Genomic DNA, 14,081 nt, shown 5'->3' on the forward strand with positions numbered 1-14,081 from the left:
TGAAGCCCTATACTGGCGCCCTGGACACTGAAAAAGAACTCTTCAACTACCGGCTGAGCAAGTGCAGAATGGTGGTGGAGTGTGCTTTTGGCCGTCTCAAGGGGAGATGGAGAAGCTTACTGACTCGCTGTGATCTCAGCGAAACCAATATCCCCATTGTTATAGCAGCTTGCTGTGTGCTCCACAATCTCTGTGAGAGCAAGGGGGAGACCTTTCTGGCGGGGTGGGAGGTTGAGGAAAATAGCCTGGCTGGTGATTACTCACAGCCAGACAGCCGGGCGATTAGAAGAGACCAGCGGGAAGCGCTGTGCATCCGGGAGGCTTTGAAAGCAAAGTTCCTGAGTGAGCAGGGTAACCTGTGATTTTATAGTTTGTGTACTGAGAAGCTAAACCTGCCCCCGTTTCTTTACCCAGGTAATGTTGACTATCCTATCCAGTTACATACCCCCTTCACCCCCCCTCCAACACACGTGTCGAAATAAAAATAGTTCTACTTTGTTAAAGCACACCGTTTTCTTTAATACTGTTTTAGCGGGAATTTTTTAAAACTGGGACGCAGACTGTGGTGCGGGGCGGGTCTAGTGTTGTGATGCGAATGCAGCTTCTAAACTCAAGGATTGACAGGCTCCGCTGCGGTGGGATGCTTGTTTCAACGGAGCCTGTCACCCCTCCTGATCGGGACTGTGTGTATGGGAGGTCTATTTGACTTTGTGGCAGGGGGAGGACGGTTACAGATCCCATGCTGTGTGGCTCTGTGATCCTGTCTAAGGACCGGCGCTTAAGATCTGTAACTGCCCTCCCCCGCCACAAAGTCACAGAGCAACCCACCCCCCCCAACATTACATCAAAACAACCTCCCAGACTAACCGGGGCAACTAGTCACTGCATCACTGCACTGTGTATGTGCCCTGCTGCTGTGCCTGCCCCCGACTATGTACCCTGCCAAAGGAGACTGTCCTGTCCAATTTCCAACCCCCTTTCCCCTCCTCCTCCAAAAGAACATGATTGAAACAGTAGTTAACAGAAACGAATTTTTTATTATCAACTACACATGGCATTGGGAGGTGAAACTTGGACGTGGGCTTGTGTCAGGCGGGAAGGAAAGAACTTTTCAAATTTTGGGAAATGAGAGCCTTCTGCTACTAGAGCTCTCTGCAGGGGTGGAGTGAGAGTTAGCAGGGACTCTGCCGCCTCTCCTTCTTTGCACTTTGGGTGAGGTGGGTATGGGACTTGGTGGCGGGGGAGGGCGGTTAGAGATGGACTGCAGCGGGGCTCTGTCCTCCTGCCTCCGTTCCTGCAGAACATCCACAAGGCGCCGGAGCGTGTCCGTTTGCTCCCTCAGTAGTCCAAGCAGCGTTTGAGTCGCCTGCTGGTCTTCCTGCCGCCACCTCTCCTCCCGATCCATGTTGGCTTGGTGCATTCGGGTCAAGTTCTCCCGCCACTGGGTCTGCTGTGCTGCCTGGGCTTGGGAAGAGGCCATAAGCTCAGAGAACATGTCCTCCCGTGTCCTCTTCTTCCTACGCCTAATCCGCGCTAGCCTCTGGGAGTGTGATTCCAGGCTAGGTTGTGAGACAGTCGCAGACGGGGCTGTGGAAATGGGAAAAAGGGAGTGAATTCCTCTGAAAGATAAATGTAGTTGTGAACAAAGAACATAGTCTTTCTCTGTGAACAAGACCATGCACAGCACCTTTCACATGCGCACTCAGCACAAGGTCGAATTCTCGGCCTTCGCATTCTGTGCCTGGGGTCTTGAACAGCACATTTGAGAAGCGAGGCAGCACAACGGAATTTCTGTTGCAGGCAGACATGGTAAGCCGTACACTTGTGGCAGTTTAAAACTTTTATATTACCACTGGCCTCATTTCACATTTAAATCAATGTCAGTCCCTGCTGCCAGCAATCCGGCAAGCGGGAACTCTGCCCCTGTCCCACCCCCTCGCGGCTGTCCCCGGGAATGATCCCTTTCGGCTGCCCCTCTCCCGCCTCCACCGCGTGGCTGCAAACCAGCGGTGACAGTTCTGTAAAGGAACGGGAAAGCAGTCCCAACACTAACATTCCCCTACCTAATTAAAAGCAGGTCACCATGGCCGACATCACCCTGATGAGGATCTCCGAGAGCGACAAAGAGAGAATGCTCCGGGAAAGCCTCCAAAGACCAGGGCCGTATGCCGCCCTGCTGTGCAGAGCAATGATCCCCGAGTACCTGATAATCTCGTGGCGCGGCAACGTGTCGTACTTCGGAGGACCCAATAAGGCCGCTCTCCCCAAGAACCTCATGCAACGGCTTTCAAGTTACCTCCAGGAGAGCTTCATCGAGATGTCCCAGGAGGATTACTGCTCTATCCCCGCACATATAGACCGCATTTTACTGTAGCTGCAGTAGCAGGGAATACACAGTAGAGCGGCTTGTGCAGGACAATCACTGAAAACCGGACATTGCTAGATTTCTTTTCAAAACTTGCACTGCCCCTTACTAAACCGTTAAGCGCCTAGGGCACACTAATCATGAACAACCCATTCTTTTAATTGTTAATATTCCTGTTTTGTTAAAAATAAATGTTTAGATGTTTACAACACTTACTGGCTGATCCTTCACCAGATTCTGTGTCCGGGGTAATGGCTGGGGACGCTTCGTAGGGGATCTCTGTAAGGGTGATGAAGAGATCCTGGCTGTCGGGGAAATCAGCGTTGTGAGAGCTGCCAACTGCCTCGCCCTCCTCATCTCCTTCCTCATCTTCCCCGTCCCCTAACATGTCTGAGGAACCGGCCGTGGACAGTATCCCATCCTCAGAGTCCACGGTCACTGGTGGGGTAGTGGTGGCGGCAGCACCGAGGATGGAATGCAGTGCCTCGTAGAAACGGGATGTCTGGGGATGGGATCCGGAGCGTCCGTTTGCCTCTTTGGTCTTCTGGTAGCCTTGTCTCAGCTCCTTGATTTTCACGCGGCACTGCGTTGCATCCCGGCTGTATCCTCTCTCTGCCATGTCTTTAGAGATCTTCTCGTAGATCTTTGCATTCCTTCTTTTGGATCGCAGCTCGGAAAGCACGGACTCATCGCCCCACACAGCGATGAGATCCAAGACTTCACGATCAGTCCATGCTGGGGCTCTCTTTCTATTCCCAGACTGCACGGCCATCACTGCTGGAGAGCTCTGCATCGTTGCCAGTGCTGCTGTGCTCGCCACGATGTCCAGACAGGAAATGAGATTCAAACTGGCCAGACAGGAAAAGGAATTCAAATTCAAATTTTCCCGGGGCTTTTCCTGTGTGGCTGGTCAGAGCATCCGAGCTCGCACTGCTGTCCAGAGCGTCAACAGAGTGGTGCACTGTGGGATAGCTCCCGGAGCTATTAGCGTCGATTTCCATCCACACCTAGCCTAATTCGACATGGCCATGTCGAATTTAGCGCTACTCCCCTCGTCGGGGAGGAGTACAGAAGTCGAATTAAAGAGACCTCTATGTCGAACTAAATAGCATCGCAGTGTGGACGGGTGCAGGGTTAATTCGATTTAACGGCGCTAACTTCGACATAAACGCCTAGTGTAGACCAGGCCTAGGATGTACAGAATATGGGTAGAGATGACTGAAAGAAGCAGAGATTAATTTAGAAAACCTCACAATCTGAATTACTACTTGATTGCTTGTTTGTGTGCTTGAAATCAGTTTTCTTAATTGATTATCTCAGCCCTGCAGTAAACATCTTTGAAAAGCTTTAAAGTGTGCACAATAATGGCCACATAATTGTGTTGCACATTTTCCAAGTTTTAATTGACACAAAAGTGAGTCCATTGTACTTAAGACACTACACTGATTTCATTCTATTGCATGTCCTGCTCCAATTACATTTCTTAGAATACAGTATATAGTAAAAGTTTTGTAGCTTTAAAATTAACAAGTGTGTGAAATCTGTAAGTAAAATAAGCAGCAGCAATAATTTTTGGGATTTTATCAAGAGTAGCTAGTTTTAAGTAATAAATACATTCCAAGTTGTGGTATTCACTATTCTCCTAGTTCACTGCTTTACTTGTCAATTCCCTTGTTTTCGGTTAGATATCCTTAAGACTTTCCTGTCAGCCTCACACCAAAAGAGTCTCCTAACTCCAGTCCAGGTGCCCGTCACCCTTCACAGATAAGCAGTGCAATCTGACAAGGAAACTCATCCTGCTGTCATCTGCATGGCAACCTCAAGATTCTCCTGGGGAGCATGTCAGGATGTTTACAGACTTCATGAAACTCTAGGAGAACAGCTGTGCTCTTATCTTCTGTTACCTTGAAGAAAGTGAAAGAGGGAGAGAGGTTATTGCAAGTGGCACAGAAATGACCAATATTAGCTGTGAGAGGCTCATTCTCCTTTACTTCATCCAAATATAACCTGCAACTCTTGCGGTCTAAATTTGCATGGCAAACTGAAGACATAGCAGCTACAGTTTAATAAGAGCCTCACTGAATTAACAGATTTTAATTAAAGTTGGAAGTAAGCAACAATACCACTGAAATATTTTTTGAAGAATGGAGTTGTCATTTTAATGATGAAGAACAGAATGTGATAGCTGGCTAGCTTAGTATTTAAATCTCAAACAATTCACTTTTTGGTGTAGGGATATTTAAAGTTAACCAGAGTCCAGTATAGGAAAAGACCTACCAGGAATTTTTAAGATTCTTATAGTCCATTTTTTCCCCCCTTCTGACCTGTACTTCGCAAAAAAAAAAAAAAAAAAAAAAAAAAATTCTAAATAGGAAAAAAGGTTCTTCATGCAATCCAACCCCTTTAACTCTTTGTAAGCATGGGAGTAAGGAATTGCAGCTGTTTAAATTAGCTGATGCATGTTTAACATCTGAGTTTTCAGGTAGAAATGTACATTTCTGATTTGAAAAAAAAAAAAAAAGCAAAAAGCAAGAGATGTTTCCTTCCAGCCAATCATACACTGCTCAGAATGGAAATCATAATATATTTAAAAAAAAAAAAAAAAAAAAAAAAAAAAAAAAAAAAAACAGAAATGAGTACATTTCATTTCAACTTAAGGGTTAAAACAGAGAGACCCGAGAGGATTGTGAGATACTGCTGTCAAACCAGATTGGCACAGAGTATTCCTCCCACACCATTCTTGCAGGATACCAAAGAGAGTCATTAACACTCCCGATAGTCCAATCCATACCTCTAAGCAGAGGAAGTTATTCATATCCAACTATAGTAATCTAATAGTTGTGATATGTACCTATTTTATTGGCCTTTTAAAGTTAAACTGAGAGCCCCAGAAGCTCTTATTAACAGGTTACCTCAAAGACCATACTGGAACACTTGATTTGCATTTAAAGAGAAACTGTCAATATAATAAGATTCCAGGACTGTTTGTGTGTTTCGCTCTGAAGCCTAGAACGTCTGTGGAATCAGTGTGAAGTATCAAACAGCTACGAACATGGCTGAGAGTTCTTTTTGTTCAGAATATCACGAAGTTCAATCATCACTGGGATTCATAGTCTGTTACCAACCTATTTTTCAATTCTTAGCCATTTCTACTTTACAAATTACACATGTGACAGCAAGGCATGTATTTATGTCATGCCACGAATCCTAGATCATCATCATCACATTAGAGGTAACAACCAATCACCACCCTTACTCAGATAATTTGCACGTAGTAGTTTCATTGGCTGTATGAGGAAGACTGAACAGATGGATTATTTGGCCCAAGTACCACACTTATGCAACAGCATGCGCTTTCCGCTACTAATATGGAATGAAGTCACAACATTCAAAATGCTGCATTCCTCCCACTCTGACATGAACAGCATGTGCTAAGATTATTAGGCAGAAAGTAAGATTGTGGACCCTGTCATCTGGCCTGCAGTAGTCTTGGGCAGAAGGCTGCATCACTGGGAGGGTTTGTTTGTTTAAAGAAAGAGGCAACATTTAACAAAGTTAAGATTTTACTTAGAAGTCCTTGCAACTTATGCCTGCCATTCTGTTAATTAACTCTGCTGTGAAAAATGTACTGAAATTGTCTTGGCGTGATCAATGGCCTTAAACATTTGCATATCTATTTAACACACACCCTTCCGTTTATCTTGAAGACTGACTGGAGTAAAACTGGTTAAGAATAGGACTGAGCAGTGCAAGTCAGGACATCCTGTTGACAGAAGAGTGGCTGAAAACATTGAGGTCATCCACAAGTTTTTAAACATTTTCCCCTAGAGAAAACAGGTCATCACAAATGGACTTCAGAAGCAATTCAGTCAGGGCCTAGCACTAAAATCCATGATCAGTCCTAACTCACAAACTAATACTGTCAGCATACGGAGTCAGGATCTAGGATTTTAGGGCCTCACATTTACCTTTCTGATGAATAATAGAAAGATATAGAAATAATACTATGATTAAGGGTAAAAGACCTTTTTTATAAAACCCTCAGAGTTTAAGTCTAAAAATTGAATTATGAGAAGAAAAATCCACTATAATGATTTAAATAAGTCAATGCTAACATTATCACATTTCCCTGCACTGCTAAAAATGCACCAAAGCCTCCTTCCTGTCAGCATGAGAAACTAAGGGTAGGTCTACACTTACCGCCGGACTCGGAGGTAAGCAATCGATCTTCTGGGATCGATTTATCGCATCTTGTCTAGACGCAATAAATCGATCCTGGAAGTGCTTGCCGTCGACGCCGGTACTCCAGCTCGGCGAGAGGAGTACACGGCATCGACAGGGGAGCCTGCCTGCTGCATCTGGACTCGCGGTAAGTTCGAACTAAGGTACTTCGAATTCAGCTATGTTATTAATGTAGCTGAATTTGCGTACCTTAGTTCGAAATGGGGGGTTAGTGTGGATCAGGCCTAAAAGTGAAACTGACCTGCCTGTCCTTGTCCAAGGTGACTGAAAAACAAAAACACAAAAAACCCCACAGCCCTTAAACATGATAAAAAGCTAGAAATTCAGTATTTTAATAATTTACAATCTTATTAGTGACAGGAAATTTGTTTTTAAGTCACTTCCTTTGACATTCCTATGAAACTCTTATGCTAAAGCACCTTTATACTGAAGCAAAGTCTGTATTCAGAAATTTCTTGTAAACTTTCAAAACTCAGCTACTTCAAAGAAGAGCCTCAAAAAAAAAAAAAAAAAACACCCAAAACACAAACTGACTGAAAACAATTATTTTATCAAGCATATTGGGGCCTGGAAGTTATCTGCAATGTGTGATTTGCGCCTTTGAAACAAACAAACAAAAAATAGGTGGAATTTTGAAAGATACCTACATCATTTCAGCATTTACTGTTTGCCTTAAAGAAATAATTCTGCAAACTTGTTCAGATTGTACATTCCCAAGCTATGCTCATAAAGAAACTTAATATTTCTTCCCATACCACAAAATAACTAAGTACATAGCAACTGACCATTTCTGGTTTGAATTTTTGAAGCATTACTAACAAAAACCCACAAAAACCTAGATAGTTTTGTTGGAAGATTTAACCTTATGACAACAACCGTTTCCCCTCATCCCACCTTTTCTTTTCACTGAATATGTACATAACTCAGCCTGCCCTGTGTGTTCTTTAATGAAATTGCTTCAAGACCAAGATCAAAGACAATCTTCTCACAACAGAAATTTGATAGGACTGCACAACTGCAAGTTGGCTTTTACAACAGCTTTGATAAAAACACTGTGTCCCTAAAGGTGAATGCTTATAACTTCTCTTCACATTAACCTACAGTTCTGGTGCCACTACAAACCAGCACCTAATAACCTTGAATATAGGAGCTCATGGCTCAAATAGAAAGATGAAGCTTCTTAAAAGTAAGAGAGCACAAACAGCTATTTTAATAGACTACCAGATAGATTCAGCAGTTTTCAAGTGCAGTTCATTTGACTAGTGAAGGAATATTTATCAGATGAATGAAGAGAGGCTTACCTGGTTACTCTCAAGCTTCAGATGGCTAGTACCATAAAATACCTCAAAATAAAACGAAGTTTGAGATTCTGTAAATTGCTAAGTCCCCGATGATTTATTGATTCAAGTCAACAGCATGAGAGGCAGCATGGTCAGTGGCTAGGGCTACAGCTAGAGATGTTTGGAACAATCCAGGTGGCAGAGGAAGAGGAGCCCCACTGCTGGAACAATTGGTACAGTGGGGGTGCTGAGAGCCATTCAACCAAACTGTAAATGTAAACCCTGTATATGATGGGAACCACTTCAAGCCAGGAGTGTTGTAGCACCTCAGGTTCCAGCCCCTATGCCCACTTAATGCAGCTGGTGAATCCTGTTGCAGGCTTGTTGTATATGACTAGCCATTTTGTATCTGCTGCAACTATATAAGTCCCCTTGATAAAAATAAAACACACACCCATGATTTAAATGTGCCACTCTGTCTTCTGCTTAGTCTGGTCCTGCCTTGCGTCTGGGTGGTGGATGTTATACCACTGTGTTATTAAACCTGCTTAAGACATTTCTCCCCAGGGAAAAAGTCAAACACAGTAGTTGGGTCAGCATTATGTTCTCAGAAGTCATTTGGCATTTTAATATATTATATACTTTGATGCCTTAAGAAAAGACACCATTCCCCACACTAATTCTATTTCACAAAGAAATATCAGGTACCACATAGCTGGATGGAATCCAAAAGTTAAAACTAGCACTAATATTTAAAGGCCAAGATTTTTATTTTATTTATTTTTGAAGCAACAAGTTGGGCACTCAGAATCACTAAAGACAATTTCAGATGATCTGATTTTCAGGAAGTGATGAACTATCAGGCCCCTTTGATAGAGCAGGGAAACCTTAAAAAAAAAAATCACTAGTGTGGGTCACTCTTTTCCTCTTTTGATTCATCAAGTGTGCATTGGAAAATATCAATAGGTTATAAAGCAGAATAATAAAACAAACCAAGTAAAAGAGGAAAGATTTTTCAGACTTCAACCAAACACAAAGTAGCAATAAATTTGCGTTTCATGCCAATTTAGACATCGTGGATCATTATCTGAGAAAAGTTCAGTGTTGCCAACCTCAAGCACTGAAAAACTCATTCTTCAATCCTTAAAATAAAATAATTAGATTTGCTTAAAAATAGAGATTTTTTTTTTAAAAAAAAAAAGCTCATTGGATTCTTTATGTTCACTGGATTTTTAGCCTTTAGGGTACACACTGTTCACATTTTCAAGATTTTCTCCATAATCACGAGGGCTATTTTTTTTTTAAATAAATTGAAGCAGAGATCCTCCCCAGTCACTTGATTTTAGGAGCCGGAGCTTTGAGACGGACAACAAATATCACAAGAGTTGGAAACATTGAGTTACACTTTATGTAAAGGCTGTTCAATTTACACCTAAAATTTGTACTTCTCACAAGTCAATCCCTGCAGAGACAAACTTCAATCTGATAATCAGACCTGCATGGGCATGTCTCTGTAGGCATGAGCAGAGGGGCTGCTTGCATGGATCCAATCACAGGATCTGAGCCCAAGATAACAAGAGGTTCATGTGACTGTTCTTGAGGCATCCAGGACTGGAAATCATTGTGTTAGCCCCCTGCCTCTCATGATAGGTAGTCTTGCTCACAATGCTGGGTGTAAACTCCCTAATGCCACCAGCCTGTTACCTCAAGCACTCTCCTGTGGGCTATGCCAGCCTTGTCTTTGTCTTACAGGTTAACAATAGGTCCCTGAGCCCCTTTGAATCATTCCCCTGTGATGTCTAGGCGGTCATTGGTTACTCTCACTAATCCCAGCTCCTCTGTCCTTAAAAATAAAAAAGCAGTGTTCCCCAGTTTACTAATGTTATCTTAAATCACTGCTCCAGTAAAAATCACAGCACTCGTGAGCATATCTAATTTTTTTTAAATGTGTTTATGTAAGAAACAATGGAGAATTAACTAGAAACAAAATAGTGGAAAAAGACGGTTACTCACCGTTGTAACTGTTGTTCTTCGAGAGGTGTTGCTCATATCCATTCCATTAGGTGTGCGCGCGCCGCGTGCACGATCGTCTTACCGACGATCGTGCACGCGGCGCGCGCACACCTAATGGAATGGATATGAGCAAGCACTCGAAGAAGAACAAATGGTTACAATACAAAACAAAATCATAAAACACAAACCTGGGTCTACACTTAATAGTTACCTCTATCTAATAAAGTAGGTCTCTCCCACCCCAAAGTTCAGTCTGTTGAGGAGCTGGCTGGCTTCACAGGAACAAGGATCCAATTTTTCATAAATCCCCACTCCCAAAGATGTCTCCTCAGTGAAAGAATGCAGAGGATCTTTCTTCCCCCTCTCATATACTGAACTGTCTTTATTAACAGGCAGGGCAAACATAGGTTATTGTGTTCCTTTTTTTTTTTAACCTCCAAGTAGTTTCCACTGTTGCAGTTATCGGTGATGATTTTCAATTGGTAGTCTTGGAGCAAGGCTAGACATGATCTTTGCAGAGGACAACTCCCTCTGCCTGAATGGACCATCACCAAGACATTTTATAGTAGAACCTCAGTTACGAACCCCTCAGGAATGGAGGTTGTTCGTAACTCTGAACAGTGACTTAATATTGCTTTGAAACTTTACTATGCAGAAGGAAAATGCGGCTTTCCCTTAACTTTTTTAGTTTACATTTAACACAGTAATGTACTGTATTTGCTTTGGGGGGGAGGACGAGGGGGTCTCTGCTGCTGCCTGATTTGTACTTCCAGTTCCAAATGAGGTGTAGGGTTAATTGGTCAGTTCATAAGTCCATCAAGCATATTTTCAATACAAATACAGTAGAACCTCAGGAGTTAGGGACACCTCAGGAAAGGAGGTTGTCCATAACGCGGGAAGAGGCTGCAGCTGTCAGTGTCAGTGTGTGTGTGTAGAGGCTCTGGCTTCAGACCCTCAGGGCACCAGGCTGGGGGCTCAGGACTTCAGCCTTACGGGACCACCAGGGCTCAGTGCTTTAGACCTGAGGGGAGCAATGGGGCTTGGGGCTCCCCACAGCTCTGCTCCCAGCTTCAGCAGGGGGCAGGCATGCCAGGGCTTGGGGCTTTAGCTACGGGGGGAAGCACTGGGGCTGAAACTAGCACTTCCCTCATAGCTAAAGCCTGCCCCCCCTCCCCAGGGCTGAAGCTGTGAGCGAAGCCACAGAACTGAAGCCCTAAGCCCCAGCGCCCCTTGTGAGGCTGAAACTGAGAGAAGAGCCTCAGGGCTGAAGCCCCAGGTCTAAAGTCCTGAGCCCCCCACTACCCTGCAGCTGCAACCCCAACCCCCCATGGCTGAAGCCCTCAGTCCCGAGGTGGTAGTTTTTTTTTTCCCTCTCTCTCTCTATATCTATATATTTTGGTCTGCGCTGCTGCCTGATTGATGATTTCCGGTTCCATGGGGTGTCCGCAACTCCGGTGTTCCTATCTTTGAGGCCTTCTGTACATTATTTCTTAAATATTACCTGTATGTGCATCTCACATTGATTATGAATCTTGACAAGTTGAGAGCTTTCTGTAGCTACCTTACGTTACCCTTTATGGATAAATATTGTGTAAGGTATGTATTTAGTGTAGTGAGTTTGTCAGGTCTGAAGTGAGGTTTAAAAAGAACAGGGGATGCTTTGCTAAGAAATCTGTGTATCACAATACATTTCACTCAAGATATATCTGGGAAGTCATCCCCTTAGAGATCTGACAAAGAGTAAGTAAACTGTAAATATCACCTGTGAGCTAGGAATACACATTCTATATGGGTAAGTCAGCTCTCTCTCCTTTTTTGCAGGGGAAGGCGGAGAGGGAGAAGGAGGATGGGTGGAGTATGGTTTTAAGGTGAGAGATTACATATGGAGATACATGGTGAAGTACTGTAATTGAATCTTAATGCTTGATTACTAGCCCTGATGGTTTGCCAGGTACCCTAACCCTAAGCCACTACTGAGAGCAGTGGCAGAAGTACTGCTATCTGAGGCCTTGGCTACACTGGTGCTGTACAGCGCTGCAACTTGCTGCACTCAGGGGTGTGAAAACCCCACCCCACCCCCGAGCGCAGAGCTGTAAAGCTCCAGTGTGATCAGAGCCTGCAGCGCTGCACGCTCACTTGCAGCGCTGCAAGCTACTCCCCTCGGAGAGGTGGAGTACATACAGCGCTGAGAGCTCTCTTGCAGCGCTGGCGGCGCGACTACACTCGCAGCCGCGGCAGTGCTGTGAATTCCCAAGTGTAGCCAAGGTCTCTGATACATTAATGAGCAGACTGTAGGTGAGGCAGGCAAATGGGAGCCCCAAGTGCTAGAGAGTCTTCATTTAGGCAGGTTGGCATGAGGGAGAGAAACCACCACTTCCCTTTCCAAACCCACCACTGGTCTTGGCCACACTGATATATGGAAGGCTCAAACATAGTGCCCCAGAGGGGTAGTGATCAGGGCCAGTGGAGAAAGCAGAGGGAGCAGTTAGGAGTTGTTGAGGTGATCACAAGACCAGTTGCATAAATGTGATGAGAAGGAAGAAGAGAGTCCTGGGAACAGGGCATTTTCATAGGCCCCCTTGATTTATTCCCCCTCTGACCCCCTTTTTAAGGGGCTTTTCTCTTCACCCTGAGCCACCATCTGGCAACATTGCTTTGTCTACACTATAGGAAACTGTGTAAAATTTCCCACTTCTGCCCACACTGGTTTAACTCCAATGGCTTTAGAAACACTGGAAGCCCCAATATAGGCAGCCTGTTGCCAGCATTTCAAATGCTAATAAGGCCCATTTCAAGCATGATTGGAAGACCTGATGCCTGGGGAGGAGCGACAACACCCAGGCCAGTCTACACTAGAGCGTCCACTATGGCCAACAATGCGGGAGTATTAATTTTCACTCATGTCGATAGGACTTGTGCCTGTGGAGGCCCAGGCTCAACATTTCTCCAGAGAAAAAAGTTCTCTCTGCCCATAATGGAGCAGTTATGTGGCTAGAAGTGGGGGAGTAGTCCTTTTAGAGGGATTTACTGAGGTATAGAATTAGCACAGTTACTGCTGAATCTGCTTTTAGTCCTTTATCTAGATCATGGGGTATTTCCCCTCCCACTGAAACCTACAGAATTTCATATACCCGCTATTTAGCCTCCACTTTGTTGTTAGGGAAGGCAATTGTTATAGCACATCACCTAGAGCACAGATCAAAAGGATTAATCCCTCTGGCCCAGAAGGAAGATATTTTCTAGAGATATTCTTGATTTATTCCTAGTCAGGCTGGAGGCTGAGAGGCTTAATTGTTTTAAAATCAGTGCAAAACGGTCAAATGAGAATATTGTATCCCTAAGATTCATTCTGAAACCTCTGAACTGAAGTTTTAGGATTCTCCCTTTCCTGGAGAAGGGCAAGCTGAAGATGCTTCCTGGATTATTAGCATTAAAGGGGTGCTGAAGTGCATACTCATCACTGGGACCAGATAGAAAAGTTACTGAGTGGTTTCTTCTCTCTTGTGCTTGCTCCCAATATCTTCCTAATTGGGAACAGAATACCAAAGGGATCACCTGTTCGGTTGGAAGTTAAAGCAAGTTTTAAAAATTAAAGGCAATGTTAAGATTGCCTGCTCCTTTCCCCCAGTAGTTTACTTCAGAGGGATATTTTCCATCCATCATCCAGTTGATGAACAACTACTGGGTAAACTCACTTAGCCTTGCCAAATCCATTTACTCCAGATCTCCATCCTCCTCGTAAGGGAGGGGAAGGAGGCCCCAGCAGAAAGCTCAGAGACGTATTCAATTCTTGCTTCTTCCTATAACTCTGACTGGGGTGAAGTAAAACCACCCAACCATTTCCTGCAAGTCCCAGCTGAAATCAAAGAAAGAGCATCCTGCTCACCTAGAGACCAGAAGAGAGTGAGAAGTTTTCCCTCCACGCAGAGCTCAGATGTGAAGTTTCTCTCTCTCCCCTTCAGCAACAAGATTCCCTAGACTCAGCTTCTCAAACAAATAAAAAAGGGTGGGGGAAGGAAATATCCTTGTCAAAGGAAAACTTCGGAGGGGGGGGCGGGGAGAAACAGGTGTGTAGAAAGAGCAAATAATTCAAGAGTCATTGTTAGAAGTGGCCAGAGGAAGATCTAAACAGAGGATGGAAGCATCATGAGTTTATTGCATTGCCCCAGCAGGCTTACCAG

General features: G+C 44.2%; 2 protein-coding genes across 4 annotated transcripts in view; both read right to left on the minus strand.

Annotated features, from left to right (window-relative positions):
• PWWP2B (PWWP domain containing 2B) overlaps positions 1-14,081 on the minus strand; it is a 68,282-nt gene that overhangs the window by 22,957 nt on the left and 31,244 nt on the right. For 2 of the 3 annotated variants that reach the window (XM_005305321.5, XM_005305320.4), the window contains exon 4: positions 3,742-4,269. The exons of the other annotated variant lie outside the window; for it this stretch is intronic. The gene's annotated coding sequence lies outside the window, so the exon portion shown is untranslated. Of the gene's footprint in view, positions 1-3,741; positions 4,270-14,081 lie in introns of those variants that run through there. 3 annotated transcript variants of the gene reach the window in all.
• LOC135972776 (uncharacterized) lies at positions 1,021-3,295 on the minus strand. The gene is made up of 2 exons (XM_065552144.1): positions 2,582-3,295; positions 1,021-1,587 (listed from the first exon to the last, which is right to left on the minus strand). The coding sequence occupies exons 1-2, from the start codon at positions 3,156-3,158 to the stop codon at positions 1,112-1,114; spliced, it is 1,053 nt and encodes a 350-aa protein (XP_065408216.1). The 5' UTR covers positions 3,159-3,295; the 3' UTR covers positions 1,021-1,111.

Source organism: Chrysemys picta, chromosome 7 (assembly GCF_011386835.1).
Source record: "Chrysemys picta bellii isolate R12L10 chromosome 7, ASM1138683v2, whole genome shotgun sequence".
Taxonomy (NCBI): domain Eukaryota; kingdom Metazoa; phylum Chordata; order Testudines; family Emydidae; genus Chrysemys; species Chrysemys picta.